A 24,212-nucleotide genomic window follows, 5' to 3' on the forward strand; every position below is an offset into this window, starting at 1 on the left:
GCAGACTACACCTGTCTAGTTTTAAATTTATATCCTAACTACTTATCTACTATTGGACCTATATGCAGTACACCTAGTAAAATTATAGTATAGTAAAATAAATTGGGGTCGAACTCAGGGAACATATTTAATCAACTAAGATAATTAGTAAAAGTTAACCTACAACAAACAAAAGTTAACGAGGGTTTCTATTTGATTTTCAAGTTCAGACAAACTTACACACTTAACTAATGGTTTTTATCAATACTCTAAAAACACTTTCATTTAGTTCGAATCCACTTCTTCTCTATGGTTAGTTACTAATTATGGATTATTAAAATTGGTTACCAGTTATTATGTAATTAGCAGTTAAAGTCCAAATTTACTAATATTTTGACAAATTCATTATCTACCTTGTATGTGTTGGATTGGGTATCTAAGCCCATAACTATTATTGATATGTAATTGACCCTCACAGGCTAAACTTCACGGTGTGTGCAATGCAGTCATCCCGAGCTCTTCTCTTTGCAACTGGAGGTACCTAAAACCAAAACTGAAAACCGTAAGCATGAAGCTTAGTGAGTTCCTCATACTACCACACACCATACACATAATCACATAAACTGGGCCCCCGCCGCTTCATCATGCCCCGCCCGACATCAGACCCCACCTGGCATCAAGCCCCGCTCAATATACAGATCTGTTTATCCTAGACCCTGCCTGTCACTGGGCCCCTCCCGCTATACACATACAATCAATACCATATAATCATGCTAACACATAAAGAAAACATATACAGTACCATGTGTTCCAGTCCTAAGGCCTATCCTATCATGGGCCCCACCCTTCACCCTACTAATGATGAGATATGGAACCCCATCCACACTCATCTAGTGATGACATATGAGACCCCCACACTCACCCCTTATCAGGCACATACAAGTATCAAATCGACAACAAGTATAATCAAACATATAAACATTCCTCGAGCACCGCCGACCGTCATAACTTAGTCCGAAAAACATATAAGCATTCATCGGGGACCGCCCGACATCGAACCGTAATCCTAAAAGCATATAAACATTCCTTTGGCATTGCCCAAGATCGTACCATAATCCGGAAACATATAAATATAGATAGATGCAAGAATCACGAAGACATCAAGCATACATATAAACATTCCTTGAGCCTCGCTCGGCATTGGACCGTCATCTGAAAAGCATGTAAATGTACATCAGGCACCACCCGACATTGGACCTTAGTCCGGAATACATAAAGTCATAGATACGGGCTGAAATTAGTGCCTTTGACCCATTCAAACAAGAAGAAACTCACTTCGCAAAGCTGAATCTCACGGATAATCCTCTGGCTGCTAGATAGTAGATCCCCGAACTAGTGATCTCCCAACTCCCGGAGCTACTAATCATCATACAAACTAGTTAAGTTTGGTATTCTCATAACTTAACCAGAAGTCCTCACTGGGGTAAAAGACCATTCTACCCCTCATATACTCGTGTCCTGAAATGAACTCTACTCAACGCTTTGCCCAAAAAGATAAACACTCCTACGAGGCCCAATATATGGCCCAATTTCCAATTGGGATCAATCCCTTCACAAGAGACTCAACCTAAGGCCTAATAATGCTTCTCTAGTCCAAAGGTTCAATTCCAAATGACCCACTAAGGCCCAAGATACCAGCCCATGTAAATGTCCCAAACAATGCAAAGCCCAAATCCAATGAGTACGTGGGGCGTACTCCTCTGTATGCTAAGCGTACAGGCTGTATGGCTTGTACGCTGCACGTACATGCTTATACGCTGCATGTGCATGCTTATACGACCAACGTACTACTCTGCTAAGCCACTTATACCATTAAGCACTTAATACTTTATTCCAGAGGCTAAAATCAAAGATCCAAATCCTCTTCAACGCCTTAATCCATAAAGTCATTAACTTGGTGACTTTACATGTCCCAATTGAACCCAAACTCAAAGTATAGCAATATACTTCCATGAAAATGGCCATAACTAAACCATAGAAGGATTTTAATCCCAAAGACGACAACTTTATGATTCAATGACCCAAATAACACTGAGAATGGCAATTCTAAGCATCATAAACTATAAGTACTTGTGACACTTCATCAATCGGACCAAAAGGGTCCATAAACCCATACTTCCAGAGTTCTATGCAAGTAAACACCAAGTTCAAGGCTTTATAACTTATATTAATGCCAAATGTTGATAAGGTTCTGGATCTATAAGCCCTTGCGCCTTTGATGATGGTTCAACAATGGCCTAATTCCTTCAAAACACTAAGATGCACTCCAAAATGGTCTTCTAAGCTCAAATATCACTCAAGTATGGGTTAGGGTTTCGTAGTAGCTTCTTTAGGGTGAGAGGGAGGCTGGTCATTGAGGCATAATGTTCCTTATATAGTGTCAAACCCTAAAACTTAGGATTTTAGTCTGAAGGGAATACACCCCACGTACCTCTTAGTATGCCCGACGTACTTACAAAACATCTAAAACTATTTAACTTTATACCCTGGGCGTAACCCAGTAGTTTACGTTGGGCGTTCCCATTTGAACACGTGCATGCATCCCTTGCATGCATGGGGCTTATCTACCAAACATCTCCATTAGGGGATAAATCTACAATAACCTTCAAAGTGCTATAACTTCCTTATCCGAGGCCCGTTTCCAACGAATATTATATCCACGAAAAGGTTGCGAGAACCCCTATGCTCCTAACCATACACGCAAGCCTTAAAACCTTCTTAATAAAACCCAAGACCCATAAGAGACTGAATCATCCGATTACGATTATACCCTTGGCCTTCGAAGACACTATCGAATACTGAAATCACTTATACCCTAACACCCACATCCGAAATAGGCCAAATCATTCCTTTCCTGAGGCCCTAACCCTTATGACAGTTGATGATTGGGCCATAGCCCTTAGAAACGAAGCACTTTCAAAACTAGGTGTTACAACTCTCCCCACTTAAATTATATTTCGCCCTCGAAATCTCTCTTTACTAACACCCATATCCCAACAATGATCTGAGGAATGCAACCGATGATTCTACGCGTAAACAATCTTCTCAAGACAATTGAAACCCCAAACCAAACTTCCATCCCGAAGAAAACTAATCCCGAATCTCCAAAAAAAACCAGTTTTGTCACACCCCCAAACCAGAATGGCGGAAACTTCTAGGGGTGGATGACTTTCATGTACAATATCATAACAATTGAATAATAGATATCAAAGCATTACAACCATCATACTGAATATTTAATAAGTTTAGATTGTACTCAAAACATTGTTTGCTGGATATCAAATACGTGTAGCAAAAATAAATAAAGTGACGCAACAACGCCCTGTCCTCCAAAAACTCTTTGATTACTTGTTTACTGATTTCCTGAGAATACAAGTGATTTAGAAAAGTATCAACAATTAAGTTGGTGAGTTCATAAGCATTGTGTATGAAAATAGTTTGTAACTGTTTCGTGAAAAATTATAGTGTATAATTTCAGAAAATCCAATATTTTCTTTAAAATTGAACTGTAAGTCTTAAATCCAAAAACTAGAAATGTAAGTACCGCTGTACTGAAAAATGGTGTTATGAAGTTTTACATTTATATAAAAGTACTTGAATGTATTTTAACCCCGTAAACCAAAAGTTTTTTCAATACCCCATGTGAGTAATTATAACCATACTAATGCGACTAATGGCCTGCGACGACGTTTTTCAGGCATCGGAACTGTTAGACATTTGTCACCTCGGACCTGCCGATCTAACTGTACCTAGCAGTTTAGGTGTGGGGTTTTTAATCTCGTATAGATCTATACATAGTGTCACTCTCTCCATACAAGAGACTTTGGTTATAATTCATGAGTTAGTGTGTGTACTCAGGTAGGTACAGTGAAGCCAAATGTCTCACCAAATTGTCTCAACTGGTTTACGTGAACTTAAAACCCATTTTTCTTGTAAATGAAATAATTATACCTTTAAATAGTTATACATTTCTTCTGTAATAATAGTGTAGTGTTTGTGACTCCCAAACTATACCAATTATAGTTTATCACGTTTATTTTTCAAGACTATTTATATAATCATTTATATAAAACATAATAGTGATCTTGTCTAGTTTCAAAATGTATGGTCAAAATCGATGGGTTTTGAGCATTCTAACACTCCTATGGTGTACATAGGTCTACAAACGATAAGAATGAGGCCTACTAATGGTAAGAATGACTTGATCTTATATATATATATATATATATATATATATATATATATATATATATATATTATCAACTTATAATACTATAAAGTATAAAGGTTGAATTTTAACTTTTTAAACTCTAGGGATTGGAATTAAAGTGTGTAAGAGACTTTACAAATTCCAAAACTTGAGGGCAAGTTTTGAAACTATTCAAAACTTTTCATTTCTATAACTTATGAGTCTTAATGATTCTAAAGAAAAGACTTTTGGAATTCCATAACTTGAGGACAAGTTATGGAGTCCATTAATTGGCATTTAAATCAAGAATTACACTAACAAAAAATTTGCAAAAAATTCATATGATCTACCAAAACTCATAAGCATGAACATTCATATCAACAATTTTCAAGAATCACATAAACGTATATAAAACATGAAACTTTGATAATAACCTTTGAAAATGGATTAGCATAATCATTACCACATTGAAAACAGATTTTACAAGTCCAAAACAGTTTAGTGTAATGATTCTAGTCCATTTCCAGCAACAAAACTCGAAATTATGCATACAGGGCCTCCTACTCTCCGAGTGCAAGAACCTGCTCGACGAGTAGGATGAGTTTTCACTTGAACTCGTTGAGTCCCCCCATGGACTCGGCGAGTCCACTGATCAGCAAGCTCAAATTGGATTTTTCCAGCAATTTACATAAAGTATAATGAAAACAAGCCTAGGCTCTGATACCACTAATGGGTTTTAAGCATTCTAACACTCCTATGGTGTACATGCAACCCTAGAAACCTTGGATCTATGTTTTCTCTATTGTACATGCAAATATGATTTTTTCCAAGGTTCTAATTCTAACTAACATATCATGGGGTTTTTTGGCCATGTGTTTAAGTGACCAACTCGACCAGTCGAAGGACACGACTCGATGAGTTGGAGCTGAAGGATGAAACCCTAATATCCGGGGTTTTACACCCTATTTAAAGGGTCATTAGCCTCCCTTAGACTCCCTTACAGCCCCTTGTGAGTCCAGGAACCCTAAATCTCCGTTTTTCCCTCTTTTTGTGTGATATTAAGCTTTGTGGTGGATTGTGGAAGGAAGATCTTGAAGTACTCAAGCCTGGAGCAAGAGGAAAGTTGTATATTTGAGTTCTTCTTCATCTTAGCATCGTTTTTGAGGTAACAAGTTGTTACCTTGACATTATTCTATCTAAATCTATGTATGTATGAGATTAGGGCCACTTTGGCCATGTTAACATGTTATTGTGGGTATTAGCCATGATCTAAAGTTGCAACTTCATATCTCGGCTTATCTTGGTCTGTAAGATCACAAAGTTTCAGCCTTTAGTGAGTTAATACCTTCTTCATCCCTTAGAACATTTGTTTAGCTTGATTTAGGCCATTATCACCTTGCATGTACGTAAAGTTTGCAACTTTATGTAAGAAGTATGCCTTAGGAGCTTAGATCTGCATTATGGAGCTTTAAGGTGGCATAAAAATCATCTGGATGGAGAAATAACTGATGGGAATCGCTGAGTTGCATTGAAACTTCCCAAAATATAGTCCAAATTTTTCGTTTTGAAAATTAATTTAAAACCATAAATCATCCATAATCATAAAGAAAACCAAGTATCAAGTATCTCAACATTGTAACAAAAACATATGGTAAAAATATTAGAGTAATCTCTCGGGCAAAAAAGATTGTGGTGTGTGCCATGTCATCATCCCGAACCCTTCTGTTTGCTAGCTGAAGTACTTGAAACCAAAACTGAAACTGTAAGCATAAAGCTTAGTAAGCCCCCCCCCCCCCCCCAAAAAAAAAAAAAAAAAAAAAACTACCACATACCATACACATAACATATAAAAAATAGCATAACTCTGGGACTACTCCTATCTGCATCGGGACGAACCCGACATTGGCTTACCCAACATCGGGCTCACCCCGACATTAGACTATGTTTGGCATCGGGCTCACCATGACATTGGGCTTACCTCGACACATACACATCATAACATATATCATAAACACATAAAGTAAACATATAACATGCATGAATCATAAAGTCATCAAGCAGACATAATTAGGACCGAAGTCCGGAAACATGTAATCTGCATCGGGCTAACCTCAGCATCGGACCAGAGTCCGGCATACTGTAACTACACAAACAGGCTGACATTGGTGCCCTAGACCCATTCCTACTGGAGGAAAACACACCTCTCAATCTGGCTGCAGAAAGCTCGTGCAAAGGTAACTCTGTCCGCTGCTCCAACTACTCCTCGAGTATTATGACCAAATAAACACTTAGTAAAACACTGAGGATTCTTCTATGGGTAAAATGACTATTTTACCCCTTTGATCTAATTTGGGCCATGACCTAGGGCCAATCCATTCTAGACCTTTCAAACTCACTAAGGCCCATTAAAGTCCCGAAATGGCCCAAATTTCTAAATTGGGCCTAACTCCTCAAATGGGCTTTCCTCTCAAGCCCAACTAGTCCTTGGGCCCATGACTGACTTCTGAAGGCCCATCACGGTGCAACTACTACTATGTCCAAATCTTGGACCAAACCGAGGCCCAATAACATAAAGCCACTGACTGAGCGTACGCTAAGCGTACCTTTCTTACGTTACGCATACTACTGAAATGACTTGTACGTTGCGCGTATTGGCATGTACGCCCAACATACTCTCCATTTAATCCGTTTTCTCCAAAACTACTTAATCCCTTAAGACACTACGTCCAAACTATAGATCTGAGTCCAATACTTCATCCTAACCCATTTAGTCGATCACTTGGTGGCTTGCAACCCACCAAATGAACCCAAACTCTAAAAATGGTAATAAACTTCTATAGAGATAGCTAGATCTCATGCCTGGCTACATAAAGGCCTGAAAGCTTGAAACTTTACTGCTAAAGGAGCACTTTGAGCTTCAAGGGTGGCAACCCTAAGCTCAAAAATGAAATTTCATGAACAATATAAATTCTTTGGACCTAAAACGGTCCCAATCTTCAAAACCATAGATCTACGCTTCTAAGAGGAAAGATAGGAGCTTTATACCTCCTTTGGCTACCAAAAGATGTACTAGTTCCAGACCCTTAAGCTCAAGATACTCAAGTGCTTCTCCTCCAACTTCTCTTTACTTCTTCCAAGCCTTTATTCACCACAATGAACTCAAAAAGGTCAAGCACACAAAACAATAGACTATGAGATGAACTAGCATTTTTCTGAGGGTGAGGAATTGGAGAGGAGGCCAAATGGGAGTCTATAATGGGGTATTTATATGTCTTACCCTAAAAAGTAGGGTTTGGCATCTGCCCGCGTACGTTGGGCGTACCTCTTGGTACGTTGCACGTACGCCCCCGAGTCACTCGAATCCAATGGGCTACTATGCCCCGCGTACGCCAGGTTACACCCAACGTAAAGCTTATGGGCAGCCCAACTTCTTGGCCTATTTTCCAAGGTCCAGTCCAAAAAGGTCCATTGTCCAAGTGCTAGTACAAAGCTTATATTAATTTACATAATTTTAAATAATACCTCGAGAGACAGACGTTACATGCATGGCCAACTCGGCAAGTCCGATGAAGATTGTCGTGCAAGGATTTCTGCATGGACTCAGTGACTCAGTAGGGTGACTAAGCGAGTTAGCTAGGGTTTTCCCGACATTTGGACATGCATGAACTCGACAAGTCAACTAGGGATTTCACGACTTCTCGAGTGCAGGAAGGACTTAACAAGTTGGTAAACTGCACTCAACGAGTCAGGTCAACATGGACTATTGACTTGGACTTTGACCAAGGGTTGACTAGTTGACTTCTGGGGTATTTTGGTACATTGGAAATTTATGGAAATGATTTTATGGTAACTATTGGTGGTGGAGTTCGTGGCTGGGGTTCGAGAGTTTGAGTTATCACTTTGATTCGACAGTTGAGTTGTGAGTTGTCCTCACTATACTAAGTGGTCGAAGTCACCAATGGCGACCCATTACATATGTTATCCTAGCAGTTAGTATTATGTCGAGTATGAGTTAGTTTTGCATGCTAGTTGCTATGCGAGTTTGGTAGATCTGTAGGACTACCTTTATTATTGTGTGATTATCTATATGCGCATTAATATGTTATATGTCGACATATTATGTGGGTTGGGTTGATGTTGTACTGCTCTGTGCGGTAGCCAACAAACCCTAGATTATTCTAGATATGAGCTGAGGGCCGGGCGGGGCATGCCAGACTCATATTGAGGACTCGGGAGCATTCCATATATGAGTTGAGGGCCGAGTAGGGCATGCCAGACTTGTATTGTGGGCTCAAGAGCATTCCAGACATGAGCTGAGGTCCGAGTGGGGCATACCAGACTCGTACTATGGGCTCGATGGCAATCCAGACTCACACTATGGGCCTAGGGGTAATCCAGTTTGTAAAGATGTGGACCCAATACATGTTGTTATTTGTATATGTGTTATGTACGGTGTATCGGTATTTTGGGGGAACTCACTAAGCTTTAGGCTTAAAATTTTAGTTTTTGTTTCAGGTACATCAGATGATCGCTGGAAGGCAAAGGTGTGATCATACAGTTCCTCGTGTTTATGACTTGTTTCTGGGATACTATGATATTATAGTATTTTGAAAACAAGTTTTGTAATAATTAATGTTTTTGAAAAATTTAAATTTGGCATGATTTTTATGGATATTACAGTTTGGGATTCTCATAACTTAACCATAAGTCCTCACTGGGGTAAAAGACCATTCTACCCCTCATATACTCTTGTCCCAAAATGAACTCTACTCAACCCTTGTCCCAAAAAGATAAACACTCCTACAAGGCCCAATATATGGCCTAATTTACAATTGGGCCCAATACCTTCACATGGGCCTCAACCTAAGGCCCAATAATTCTTCTTTAGTCCAAAGGTTCAATTACAGATGGCCCACTAAGGCCCAAGATACAAGCCCAAGGAAATGGCCCAAACCAAGGCCTAAAAAACGCAAATCCCAAACCTAATGAGTACGCGGGGTGTACTCCTATGTACGCTAAGCGTACAGGTCGTATGGATTGTACGTTGCGCATACATGCTTGTACGCCCAACGTACTACTCTGCTAAGCTACTTATACCATTAAGCACTTCATAAATTATTCTAGTGGCTAAAATCAGAAATCCAAGTCCTCTTCAACGTCTTAGTCCATAAAGTCACTGACTTGGTGACTTTACATGACCCAAATGAACCCAAACTCAAAGTATAGCAATCTACTACCATGAAAATGGCCATAACTAAACCATGGAAGGATTTTAATCCCAAATATGACAACTTTATGATTCAATGACCCAAATAACACTGAGAATGGCAATTCTAAGCTTCATAAACTATAAGGAGTTGCAACACTTCATCAATGGGACCAAAAGGGTCAATAAACCCATACTTCAAGAGAACTAAGAAAGTAAACACCAAGTTCTAAGCTTTATACCTTATCTGAATGCCAAATGTTAACAAGTTTCTAGATCTATAAGCCCTTGCTCCTTTGATGATGCTTCAACAATGGCCACCTTCCTTCAAAACACTAAGATTTACTCCAAAATGGTCTTCTAAGCTCAAATATCACCCAAGTATGGATTAGGGTTTCGTAGTAGTTGCTTTAGGGTGAGAGGGAGGCTAGTCTTTTGTAACATTCCAAAATTCGAGGCCAAAAATTACACTTTTGATTAGGTGATTTATAAAATGGTTCAGCAAAACATTGCCAAAATCATGTCAATACATAACACCATAGCATCATATTTCAAAACCAAATCATTTGAAATAACAAAATATGAATGTACAATCCCAGAAAACTCTAAGCGGGAATCATAAGTGTGCGTGTATGATGCGTTGCTACACCACCAGCTCCTTCCCCTTGGACGAAGAGGTACCTGAAACCAAAAATGAAACTGTAAGCACAAAGCTTATTGAGTTCCCCCATCATACCACATACCATACAATCACATAACATATGTACTACCGGGCAATTCTGGGGTGTCCGTCCTACCCATGTTAAGCCATTTTCGGGTGCTGACCTACCCATGTCAAGCCATTCTAGGGTGCTAACCTACCCATGTCAAGCCATTCTAGGGTGCTGACCTACCCATGTCGAGCTATTGAAATATCTGGAGTGTCCGACCTACCCATTGGTCCTAACGACCGAATCGGGGACTAGTCCCCTTCTACTGAAACTATCTCTTATAACACGGAAATTAGCAAACTAGCGTACTCACATATCTAGCAGTCAAGCATACTCAGATATCCAACAATCAGACCAGACAGTTATCACAAAGATAACCGTCCCAACTAACAATTACTAGTGGGTCAGCCTTGGTGCCTTAGACCTACTTCTACTGGAAGGTAACTCACCTCGATGTCGTGTAGTGTCTGAACTATCCTCGACGTGAAGGTCGGCTCTCCTCGATTCCTTAATCCCTGCACGCAAACCCTCAATTCATCAAACAGAATATACAACCTTAACCAGGGTCGATACCAAAACCAGACAGAGTCAACATTGGTCAAAGTCAACACCTAGATGACCTGACTCGCCAAGTCGGTCTACCAAATCGTCGGGTCCATACTCAACTAACCCGATCTAACCCCAACACCACTCGTCAAGGCTAGCAAGAACTCTTCAAGTTCTCCTTCATTCAAACCATCAAGACCATCTTCATCTAACTCGCCGAGTTCTTCCTTGAACTCGGCGAGTTCATCTCCCTCAAGAACGTGTCCAGTCTACGACTCGACGAGTTGTATGAACAACTCGTCAAGTCCATCATCAAAGATTGGGAGATTTCCTTGGACTCGTCGAGTCTGTTCATACACTCATTGAGTCCCATGATTCCCAGGTCCCTTTTCACGTCTAAACATCTACGAGACTTTCCTCTCAACAACTGGTCCATCCACAAAAAAGATTTGGTGGTCATTACATTGCGACTCGTTAAGTCCCAAGAACAACTCTACGAGTCCAACCTTGACCAACACTATACAGTCATTTTAGATGAGCCTTAACACCTCAAAACCATAGATCTCGCCCCTAATGTTCATTTCATATGTAAAGCTCCAAACTTGGTGCACATGCATGGGGGCTTTGGCTCAAAAAGCCATAAAAGGTGCTCTACAAGATGCATGGGGCTCTCATGGCCATAAAGTTGGCACCTTTATGCCATGAGACCTTTCCAATGACTTGGATCTGAAGTCAACACCCCAAATAACACTCCACAAATCTGAATATGGCTTGGAAATCCCTAAATGTGACCAAAACCCAAGTCTAAAGATGAAAAGACACATAGAAGACCAAAATAGGGGCATTTTACCTTGATTGTGATGAAAATGGAATTAGATCTTTGAATCTCTATGCCCCAACTCGAACTCTCAAGCTTCTTTCTTCTTCTTCAAGCTTCACAAACCACCAAATGCACCGAAATGGCCTTAGAACACTCAAAAACGGCAAGGGTTACGATACACATTTTTCTGGGAGTGATAAGGCAATGGAGGTTGAGATAAGGTGTTTAAATAGGGTGAAAACCCTCAGATTTAGGGTTTCACTTAACCAACACCTACTCGCCGAGTCAATCCCCTGAATCGTCGAGTAGGTTACTTAAACTATCCGCGGGTCAACGAGTTGGGCCTCCAACTCATCGAGTCCCAGAGAAAAACACAAAATACATGAATAATAGGCATACCAGGAATCAGGTCTCCCTAATTATCTTAGACTTCGTCCTCGAAGTTTGCTGCTCGATCATAAAAAAGCTCGGGGTAATGCTCCCTCATCTCGTCCTCTAGCTCCCAGGTCCTTTCCGAGCCCTTGCGGTGCTTCCGATGCACCTCTACCAGCTCCAACCTCTTGTTTCTCAAATCCCTTTACCTCCTGTTAAGGATTGCCACTAGCCGCTCGATGTAGTTCAGGATTTCATCAACCTGAATATCCTCTAGAGGCACCACTACCGAATCGTCCACCAGATATTTCCGCAACTAGGATACATGAAAAATGCTATGAATCTGACTGAGTTCGGTAGGCAGATCCAACCTATATGCTACCTTACCCACCCGGGTGATAATCTTGAAGGGTCCAATATACCTGGCGCCTAGCTTTCCCCGCTTCCATAACTGAATGACGTCCTTCCATGGAGACACCTTTAGGAGCACCATACCCCTACCTGAAACTCCAGGTCCGACTACTGCTTGTATGCATAACTTTTCTACTGACTCTGAACAGTCTGAAGCCTGCTCCAATCATGTTGGATCTTCTCCATAGTCTTGAGTACCACTTCGGTACTCCCCATGAATCTCTACCCAACCTCTCCCCAACATATTGGGGTCCTGCACTTCCTCCCATACAACATCTCGAAGGGAGGACGGTCGATACTCGCATGATAGCTATTGTTATAGGAGAACTCAACAAATGGAAGGTAAGTATCCCAACTACCTCTGAAGTCTAAAACACATGCCCGCAGCATATCCTCCAGAGTCTGGATGGTCCACTCGCTCTGAGCATCCGTCTGTGGGTGAAAAGCGGTGCTAAAATGCAGTCGAGTACTCAGCTCATCATGAGACTTCTTCCAAAACCTGGAAGTGAACCGCATGTCCTAGTCTAAAATCATTGAAACTGGCACCCCGTTTCGCGCCACTACCTCTCGGATGTAGATATCGGCCAACTTTTCGGCCGAAATACTCTCCTGAATCAGAATAAAATGGGCGCTCTTAGTCAATCGATCAATGATGACCCAAATCGAATCCACCCCTCACGCGGTCCTGGGAAGCTTCGTAATGAAGTCCATAGTAATATCCTCCCACTTCCACAACGGGATATCCAACGACTGGGCCTTTCCGTGAGGTATCTGGTGTTCAGCCTTGACCTTCCTGCAGGTTAGGTACCTTTCCGCAAACCAAGCTATGTCCTTCTTCATACAGGGCCACAAATAATCGAGACGAAGATCCTTGTACATCTTCATCGCCCTTGGATGGATAGATTACCTCTATTTGTGTGCCTCTGCCATCAATACCTGGCGCAGACCCCCATGATAAGGGACACACACCCTACAGTGAAGAGTCAAAAATCCCTGACTATCATAGTCGAAGGAGGAAACCTGACCCACAATTCATTCACTCTTCCGATGTTCCTCCTTCATGGCCTCCTGATGGGCCTCACAAATCTGCTCCAACAGTGGAGTCACAACTATCATTCTCATACAGATGTCCCTGGTCAGCGTTTCCTTGCGGCTAAGCGCATTGGCCACAACATTAGCCTTCTCTGGGTGGTAAATGATCTTGCAATCATAATCCTTCACCACATCAACCCTCCGACACTGCCTCATATTCAGATTTGGTTGGTCCATGAGATACCTCAGGCTCTTGTGGTCCGTGTAAATGGTACAACAAACCCCACAGAGGTAATGACGCCAAATATTGAGGGCAAATACAACAGCCCCAACTCCAAATCATGTGTCGGGTAATTCGCCTTGTGAGGCTTCAGCTGCCTCGAAGCGTAAGCTATAACATGCCCCCTCTGCATCAATATTGCACCCAAACCCAAGATGGATGCATCGTAGTACCACCAAGTCCTCCATGCCCTCTGGCAGGGCTAAGATTGGCGCCTTGCACAATCTCTGTCTCAACGTCTCAAATGTGGCCTGCTGCTCAGGCCCCCAACGAAAGACCACAACTTTCCTTGTCAACTAGTTCAGGGGCATGACTATCTTGGAGAAGTCCTTAATGAACCTCCAATAGTAGTCTGCCAGTCCTCGGAAGCTCTGAATCTCAGATGGAGACCTTGGAACCTCCCACCTCATCACACCCTCCACCTTGGCCGGATCAACTGAAATCATGTCCTAGTTGACAAGGTGCCTAAGAAACTGCACCTCGCGCAACCAGAACTTACACTTGGAGAACATAGCATACAAGCTCTCCCGCCTCAAAATATCCAAAACCTCTCCCAAGTGCTCCTCATACTGCTCTCACGTCTTGGAATAAACCAAGATTTCATCGATGAAAACTATCGCAGACTGATCCAACATCGGTCTGCACACACGGTTCATGAGATCCAGGAATGCGGTAGGAGCATTGGTGAGCCCGAAAGGCATCACCATGAACTCATAGGGGCCATAACGCATCCGAAAAGCAGCCTTCTGCACATCATCCTCTCTGATCCTCATCTGATGATACCCTGAACGGAAATCAATCTTGGAGAACCAAGATGCTCCCTGTAGCTGGTCAAAGAGGTCATTGATCCTTGGAAGTGGGTAATGATTCTTCACCGTTACCTTATTCGGCTCCCGATAGTCTATATACATCCGATGCGACCCGTCCTTCTTCTTCACAAACAGAATCGGGGCTCCCGAGGGTGAACTGCTTGGTCTAATGAATCCTTTGTCTAACAGCTCTTGCAGCTGTGTAGACAAATTCTACATCTCAAGAGGATCCAACCGATACGGTGCCATGGCTATCGGAGCCATACCAGGGACTAGGTCGATCATGAACTCTACCTGCCTCTCTGGAGGTATCACAGGCAACTCCTTGGGGAATACATCTGCAAACTCTTGTACCACGGGCACATCGCCCATTGCCGCCTTACCCGCCTCCCGGGTATCCATAACATAGGCGTCAAATCCTGCACAACCCTGCCGAAGGTAGTGCCTAGCTCTCGCTGCTGAACATAAAGTTGGTCCTCGTTGTGGCCTCTCGCCCTGAATCACTAGCTCTCCCCCAATTGGGGTCCTGATCTGCACCAATTGTTGTGCGCAGTCAATCACTGCCCCATTGGGGCTTAGCCAATCCATACCAATAATAACCTAGTTCCCCCGCAAAGGTATGGGAACCAGATCTACCAAGTAACGCTCCTCGAACAGCGTCAAAATGCAATCTTGGTAGACCTCGAATGCTCACACTGACCGGTCGTCCGCAATCTTGACATTTAGAGGGCAATCCAACAAGCCTGAAGACTCACGAAACTTCTTGCTAAACGCAAGAGAGTCAAACGATCGGGTAGCACCCGAATAAAACAATACCTGAACTGGGATACCGTTCACATGGAACGGTCCTAAACAGAGCACATACATAACATATAAAAATCACAGCGACATATCATAAAGGCGTAATAAAGAAATCATACTTGTCACCACATCAGGTGCAATGCGTGCCTCCTCGGCTGTCAACTAAAATGCTCGGCTTCGCACCACTGGAGCCACTACCTTGGCCTTCCGGCCATCCGTAACCCATGCTGACGCTGGGGTCGGCGCCACCGCTGGCACTGCCGTTATCGCTGCTGTCAATGTAGGAAAATTTTCCTTCTTATGGCCCCTCTAATTGTAATGGAAGCAAATCATGTCTGACATTTGCACTGAGGGGGAGGGGGCACTACAATCCTTGCCAAAGCTCCCCATCTTTCCGCACTTGTAGCAGCCCGACGATCCCGCTCTACAAACTCCCTCATGTGGCTTTCCGCATTTCCTGCTGCGGCTCTGGCCCGACTGGCCCTTCGACCTAACGTTGGATCACTTAGGTTTCTTCCACGAAACCCCTATCACCTGTTCAGTCTCTGATTTCCTCTTCCTAACATGCTCCAAATCGAGCTCCCTCTCCCTCGTACTGGCAATCATGGACTCTAGGGTCGGGCAGGCTAAGTAGCTGACATGCTCCCGAATATGAGCCCTAAACATATCATGGTAGCGAGTCTTCCTCATCTCCTCATCCCCCGCATACTGGGGTACCAATAGGTCCCTCTCCTTGAACTTGGCGGTGATCTCTGCTACTGTCTCAATCGTCTGCCTAATATCCAAAAATCCCTGGCTAGCTGCTGAAGCTCTACAGCCGATGCAAACTCAGCCCCGAATCTGGTCACGAACTCTGACCACGTCATAGCCTCGACGTCTGGGGATCCTAATGAGTCACCAAACAACTCCCACCAGTCTCTAGCTCTATCCCTCAGACACCCCATAGCAAAGCGGAACTTTGACCCTTCCGGGCAGAAGCTCATCAACTGTGCAGACTCTATGTCTGCGATCCGTCTCCTGGCAGAAATCGGGTCCTTCACCCCATGAAAATCCGGCGCACCACTCCCTCTGAAGTCCTTAAAGGACAGGTGTGCGTACCCGACTGGCTGGACGCCAAGTCACTCCTGAATTCTTGGAGTCGATCCTCCATCAGCTCTTCAGTCCCTTCCTTGATTGACCCGAAAATAACCGGGGTCAACTCAAGGATACCTCTTGTGATCTCAGACGCGATGAACTCGCGTAGCCCATCATCAACCTGCTCGAATCCTGCACCTAAGCCTGATCTAGATCCTGATCTAGAACCTTCCGCTCCATGTCGTGTGATCGCCATACTATATATAACACATAAATGTCAGGATCATACATGCTCTCTAGAGGTCTCAAACACTCTCCAAGTTCCTTGGTTCCATCTCGGCCCTCCTTGACTCAAGTACGGATCCTTTGCTTACAGCAGCATAGGCCCATACTACCTTCCACATCTATCTGTACTTTCCTCAAGGATTGCTTTAACTTCACCAAGTCCCTTTACTGATACCCTTTACCACTAATCTCATCCTAGGCTTTCCTAGGGCACCCTTTGGCCTACTATCCGCCATCAGTTGCACTAGGAGTCCCTACTTCCCTTCCCTAACTAGCTTTTGAATACTGTTACATATCCTCTCACTAGTAAGTTAAAGTTAGCCATGGACCCTTAAGCACAAAGCAAGCAGCATTCTTGCATTGAGTAACCACATCAGGCATAACCTAATCAGGCTATCCTACTGTTGGCTAAACGACCCTAGCATACAACTCATACAACAGGCATTCAAGACATCCTCCTAGATCCTTAGCCCTACTCTAGCATGCAGTTCTCAGAATCGTATATCAGGCATACAAGACATCCTCCTAGATCCTTAGCCCTAATCTAGCATGCATTTCTCATAATCATAAATTATACACATAACATAACAAGTATGGGTATCTTGGCTAAAAATTACTTGAGCTCGGCCGGTTGCACGCATCACACACCTTGTCCTTTCTTAAATTTCTTTAACTTAAAAGTTTAGAAACTGTTTTCCTTGAAAAATCTTTTAGTCCCTCGGTTTGAGTCTAGACACCCCCGAGGGTGTGTCCGAATCCCTCAAACCAGGGTTTTGATACCAACTTGTAATATCCCAAAATTTGAGGCCAAAAATTTCACTTTTGATTAGGTGAGTTATAAAGTTGTTCATCAAAACATTGTGAAAATTGTGTCAATACATAAAACCATAGTATCTTGTTTCAAAACCAAATCATCTTAAATAATAAAATATCATAGTACAATCCCAGAAAACTCTAAGCGGAAATCATAAGTGTGCGTGTGTGATGTGCTGCTACACCGCCGACTCCTTCCCCTTTGACGAAGACGTACCCGAAACCAAAACTGAAATTGTAAGCACAAAGTTTAGTGAGTTCCCCCATCATACCACATACCATATAATCACAAATAACATCATATCATAATCATGATGTCAGACATATATGGGGTGTCTGACCTACCTAATGGTCCTAACGACCGAATCGGGGACTAGTACCCTTCTACTGATACTATCTCTGATAACATGGCAATTAGAAAACTAGCATACTCACATATCTAGCAGTCTAGCATACTCACATATCCAACAATCCGACCAGACAGTTATCACAAAGATAACCATCCCAACTAACAATTACTAGTGGGTCGACCTTGGTGCCTTAGACCCACTCCTATTGGAAGGTAACTCACCTCGATGTCGTGTAGTGTCTGAACTGTCCTCGGCGTGAAGGTTGGCTCTCCTTGATTCCCCAATCCCTACACGTCAACCCTCAAGTCATCAAACATAATATACAACCCTAACTAGGGTCAATACCAAAACCAGGCAGAGCCAACATTGGTCAAAGTCAACACCTAGTTGACCTGACTCGACGAGTTGGTCTACCAACTCATCGGGTCATACTCCACTAACCTGATCCAACCCCGACACCACTCGTCGAGTTCTACTTCATTCAAACCATCGGGACCATCTTCATCCAACTCGTCGAGTTCTTCCTTGAACTCAGCGAGTTCATCTCCCTCAAGAACGTGTCCAGTCTACGACTCACCGAGTTGTATGAACAACTCGTCGAGTCCATCTTCAAAGATTAGGAAATTGCCTTGGACTCGCCGAGTCTGTTTATACACTCGTCGAGTCCCATGATTCCCACATCCCTTTTCACGTCTAAACATCTACGGGACTTTCCTAACAACTGGTCCATCCACAAAAAAGATTTGGTGGTCATTACACTGCAACTCGCTGAGTCCCAAGAACAACTCTACGAGTCCATCCTTGACCAACACTATACAGTCATTTTAGATGAGCCTTAACACCTCAAAACCATAGATCTCGCCCCCTAATGTCCATTTCATATCTAAAGCTCCAAACTTGGTGCACATGCATGGGGGTTTTGGCTCAAAAAGCCGTAAAAGGTGCTCTACAAGATGCATGGGGCTCTCATGTCCATAGAGTTGGCACCTGTATGCCATGAGACCCTTCCAATGACTCGGATCTGAAGTCAAGACCCCAAATAACACTCTACAAATCTGAATATGGCTTGGAAAGCCCTAAATGTGACCAAAACCCAAGTCTAAAGATGAAAAGACACATAAAAGACCAAAACAGGAGCATTTTACCTTGATTGTGCTGAAAATGGAACTAGATCTTTGAATCTCTATGCCCCAACTCGAACTCTCAAGCTTCTTTCTTCTTCTTCAAGCTTCACAAACCACCAAATGCACCGAAATGACCTTAGACCACTCAAAAACGGCTAGGATTACGATACACATCTTTCTAGGAGTGATAAGGCAATGGAGGTTGAGATAAGGTGTTTAAATTGGGTGAAAGCCCTCAGATTTAGGGTTTCACTCAACCAACACCTACTCACCGAGTCAGTCCCCCAACTCGTCGAGTAGGATACTTAAACTATCCGTGGGTCACAACCCTACTCGATGAGTTAGGCCTCCAACTCATCGAGTCCTAGAGAAAAACACAAAATACATGAATAATAGGCATACCAGGAATCAGGTGTTACATCTTTGAGGCATAATGTTCCTTATATAGTGACATACTCTAAAATTTAGGGTTTTAGTCTGAAGGGAGTACGCCCGGGATACTCACAAATCATCCGCGACTATTTAACTTTATACACTGGGCATAACCTAGCTTACGCTGGGTGTTCCCAGCTGAACACGTACATGCATCCTTTTCATGCATGGGACTTATCTACCAAACATCTCTATTAGGGGCTAAATCTGCAAAAACCTTCAAAGTGATATAACTTCCTTATCTGAGGTCCTTTTCCAATGAATCTTATATCCACGAAAATGTGGCAAGAAGCCCTACGCTCCTTACCACACACCCAAGTTTTAAAACCTTCCGAATATAACCCAAGACCCATAAAAGACCGAATCATCCGATTACGATTATACCCTTGGCCTCCGAAGACACTATCAAATACTTGAATCACTTATACCCTAACACCCACATCCGAAATAGGCCAAATCCTTGCTTTCCCGAGTCCCTAAACCTTATGAAAACTGATGATTAGGCCACAACCCCTTGCCACGAAGCACTTTCAAAACGAGGTGTTACTATTTATCTAAACGAACACAATTATGATCACAATTTATGTTCTCTAGAACAGCTACTATTGTTACTTTTATTACTTATCTAAGATTTGGTTGATCCTAGATCTAGTAATTTAATGGTCACTACATCACTAGTTAATCACGTTCATGCAATTTAATAGTCACTAAACTACACTTAACTTGACTTAAAGCAACAAAGATCACAACTTTAACTTGGTAGGTAATGAAAATAAAAAAAAGCACAAAACCAACTATTAAAATCCATAAATTAATAAACTAAACCATAGAGTCAAAGTATCGATGTTCTGGAGTTGATTCAAATGAGTTTGACGTTGAAGAGTTTTCAATGAAAGGAACATCAGTTACAGGAGAGTCTTCAGATTCAAGGGTTTCATCAGCATCTGACAAAAGAGTTGTCCTACTGACCGCAGTGCCTTGATTGACAGGACTTGGGTCTGGAACGATAGGATCAGGAATGACAGCTTCTTCTTCAGTATGTGAGACTTCATCAGATGGATATGAGAGAAGCTCTTGAAAAATAGAAGGGGAATGAGCTACTTTTTAATCAGTGTAGGATTCTTCATCAAACTTTACATGAATGGATTCCTCAATGCATTGCCTGTTCACATGAAAAACACGAAAAGCCTTTGAAATAGATGAATATCCAACAAAAATACCTTTGTTAGCCTTAGGCTCAAATTTTGATATGGGGTCGCGCTGATTAGGAATATAACAAATGCATCCAAACACGTGAAAGAAGGATACGTCCGACTTTCGACCTTTCAGCATCTCATATGGTGTCTTCTTGTGAACCCTGTGAATTAGAGAGCGATTCTGAGTATAACATGTTGTATTAACAGCTTCAGCCCAAAACGACATAGGAAGACCAGCATGAATCATTAAGGTCCTTCCTGCCTCAATTAGTGTTCGATTTCTTCGTTCAGCAACTCCATTTTCTTGAGGCGTGCGAGGAGCTGAAAAGTTCTGCCCAATACCTTTAAAATCACAAAAGTCTTCAAGAGTCGAATTCCAGAACTCAGTGCCATGATCACTCCTTATCTGCTTAACTTTGAGACAAGTCAGCGTCTCGTTTTGTCAAATCAGTGAGATAATTTCCTATACACCTTGACCTTTCTTCTTCAAGAAAACCACCCATGTAAATTGCGTAAACTCATCCACAACCACCAGCGTATACTTGTTTCCTCCTTGGGAACGAACATGAATAGGTCCAAAACAAGTCCATGTGTAGTAAATAAAGAGGAACAGATATGCTAGAACATCACTTGGGTTTGAATGATGACTTGGTTTGCTTTCACACAGTGAGCACATCTTGTCTTTGACAAAGCTGAATTTTGGGAGACCTATAAGTAGATCTTGATTGGATATTTTAGATAGATTCTTAAAGTTCAAATGATAGAACCTTTTGTGCCAAATCCAGCTGAGATTGGTTTGAGACTTGGTAAAGAAACATTGCATCAGTGCCTTATCACTTGATAACATGTCAATAACATATATATCATCTTTTCTACTTGCTGAGAGTGCAATGTTCTTGTCAGTGTTGATGACTCTTCCTTCCTTCTTTGTAAAATGAAATTCATAATCAGCATCACACAATTGACTGATTGAGATAAGATTGTGTTTGAGACCCTTTACATATGAAACATTCTGAAACACCACATTATTGCACTTGATGTTCCCATATCCTTTAGTATACCCCTTTCCATTGTCTTCGTATGTTACTGTAGGACCAATTTTCTTGACATAGTCTTCTAGGAGAGACTTGGATCCTGTCATATGTCTTGAGCAACCATTGTCTTAGTACCAAAGATGCTCTTGACCCTGCAGTGCTGAGAAACTAGTTAGAACACACTGACCCATTGTAAAATGGGTCATTCACAAAGTTATTTGACAATATATTATAGAACTCTTTAGGAAGACAGTTCAAAGAATTTGATTTAAGAGTCCATCTTTCATTTCTAACTTTGATGTTGTCATCTCTTAAAGATGTTTTATCATACTTGCATTCATTGATCTTGTGAGAGGTGTCACCACATCTGTAACAAACTCTAGCACCAAAGTTTTTCATGGTGAGCAAATTTCTAGATTTAACACATTTGGATTTGTAAGATCCACCAAGTGAACTTTGAGTCCTTTTGTTTGACATTGAATTACAACTGAATTCAGTGTCAGAAGAACTATGATCAGTGATGGATAAGGAGCTGACAATAGTATCAGATTTAGACTTATGCACTGAAACACTGCAATCAGGATAATTTTTAAGTTGTTCATGAACAGCATGAAACACTCCATTTGAGATAGGAAATGCGATAATCTTTTTAGTGAGAGGAGTTGGTCTCTCAAGATGTGCAGGGTGAGAAGTAGGATCAATTGCGGTAATTTCAATATCACACTCAGTAACACCATTAGAATCAGTAACACAATATTCATCAATGAGACTCTGATTTAAAAACTTTTTCATGGAATAAAATTCAGATTCTTTTTCTTGAGATTTAAAAACTTTTTCACCCTCAACAAAATTTCCCCCAAGAATTTTTTTCACATGAATGAGGTATTTGAGCAGAAATGACATAATTAGCATTTTTGTGAGATTTAGCCCAAAGTTGTAGCACAGTTTGTTCTTTGTTCAAGAGGTCTTTAACTTTATCAATTTCAGTAGATAAACTAGTAACTCTTAGATTTTCCTGAGTAGTGTCAATAATGTTATTTTTCAAGGATAGTTTAGTTTTAAGAAGATCAATTTGATTCTGCATATCCCTTATGATTTGATTCTTCTTAGAATTAATAACACCCAAATACTCAAACATTTTGATTTTTTCATTCATTGAATAGGAAACAAAATTTTGAACCTGATACATTGAAGGGGAATCAGTGTTGTGCTTCCTCGAGTTTTCAACTGCATCAAACATATCAGCATCAAACGAACTGTTACTGACTTCACATTCATCAACATCTTCTATCTTAGCCATCAGACATTTAACTTCATCATCTGATGACTCCACATCAGTCTTCCATTTTTATTCTTCAGCGACAAGAACTTTATGTTCCAAGTTCTCTGCTTTCAACTTCTCAACCAACTTGTTGTACTTCCGCTTCCAGTATTCCTCCGAGCTTTGGGTTCTTCTTTGCTTGCATTCTTTTGCAAAATGATCAGTGCTACCACAGTTAAAGCACTGAGCTTTGCCTTTCTTTTCGGTAACATGTTTCTTGTCGGCATCTAACCTTTTAGAAGATTTCCCATCCATCCTCTTCTGAAACTTTGAGAAATTACGGCCTGATTTCTCAAAAGTCTTCACAATGAAAGCAGCACTAGCAACTACCTTTTCCATATCATCAGTCTCACTTTTAGAAGAATCAGTGTCTGAATGGTTTTCAGTGTCTGACTCTGACACTTGCTTTTCGTTTGAAAATAATGCCACTGATGACTCACACTGAGCATCCTTCATCAGCTCCTTTCTCTGGAGCTTGGATTCCTCATAGTATCGAAGGTTTCCATAAAGACTTTGTAAATCCATTGTGTTGATCTTCTCACTATTTTTCAGCACATCAACATGATTCTCCTAACCTACACCCAGAGAATCCAAAAACTTCGGCACTAGAACAGTTCGATGCTTCAACTGATCTAGTCTCCGCAGATCATTAACAAGAGTATTAAACCTGTTGAAGGTTTGAGTCAGGGTTTCACCTTTCTTTACAAATAAATTTTCATACCTTCTGTTTAGATCATTTATCTGAGTGGCCCTGAGTTCCTCAGTGCCTTCAAAAGACACAGTCAGCGTGTCCATCATTTCTTTTGCTGAGATGCAGTTCTGAACCAGCCTAAAGATATTATATGGAAAAGCATAGCTGATTGCAGCCCAAGCACGTACATCTAGACCATTCTTTCTTTTGTCATCTGTTGTCCAGTTCTCCCTAGGTGTCTTCTTCATGTCACCATCAGGAGCATTGTTTTTCAAGGGCTGATACATCGGAACATATGGACCATCATTGATGATGTCCAACATGTCTTCATCTATAGATTCCAATGCATAGAGAGATTTGGTTTTCCACATAGCAAAATTGGTTTCATCAAATGGAGGAATTTTAGCAGAAGAATGATTTGATGAGTTTAAAGAAGAAGACGATGAAGCCATTTGTTTGATAAGAAAACACTGCTCTGATACCAATTGAAAGTTCCTAAGATCAAACAAATTATCAAACAATGACTATAAACAAGAACAACGAGGATTCACAAAGATAAACTTTCACTAAGAATGATAATCTCACAAAGAGATTATCGAATGCACAAAGCGGCTATTAGGGTTTGTGAAAAGATGCACCTTTTACAAACTTGTACAAAAGACTATATAGAACTAATC

At 41.6% G+C, this 24,212-nt stretch overlaps 1 protein-coding gene across 1 annotated transcript; it reads right to left on the bottom strand.

Moving 5' to 3' along the window:
• Positions 1 to 23,414: 23,414 nt before the first annotated feature.
• On the bottom strand, positions 23,415 to 23,987 carry LOC145017045 (uncharacterized). The gene has a single exon (XM_078975151.1). The coding sequence runs from the start codon at positions 23,985 to 23,987 to the stop codon at positions 23,415 to 23,417; it is 573 nt and encodes a 190-aa protein (XP_078831277.1).
• Between the last annotated feature and the right edge of the window lie 225 nt (positions 23,988 to 24,212).

This window comes from Lactuca saligna, chromosome 9 (genome assembly GCF_052625555.1).
Source record: "Lactuca saligna cultivar CGN05327 chromosome 9, ASM5262555v1, whole genome shotgun sequence".
In the NCBI taxonomy this organism is placed as follows: Eukaryota; Viridiplantae; Streptophyta; class Magnoliopsida; order Asterales; family Asteraceae; genus Lactuca; species Lactuca saligna.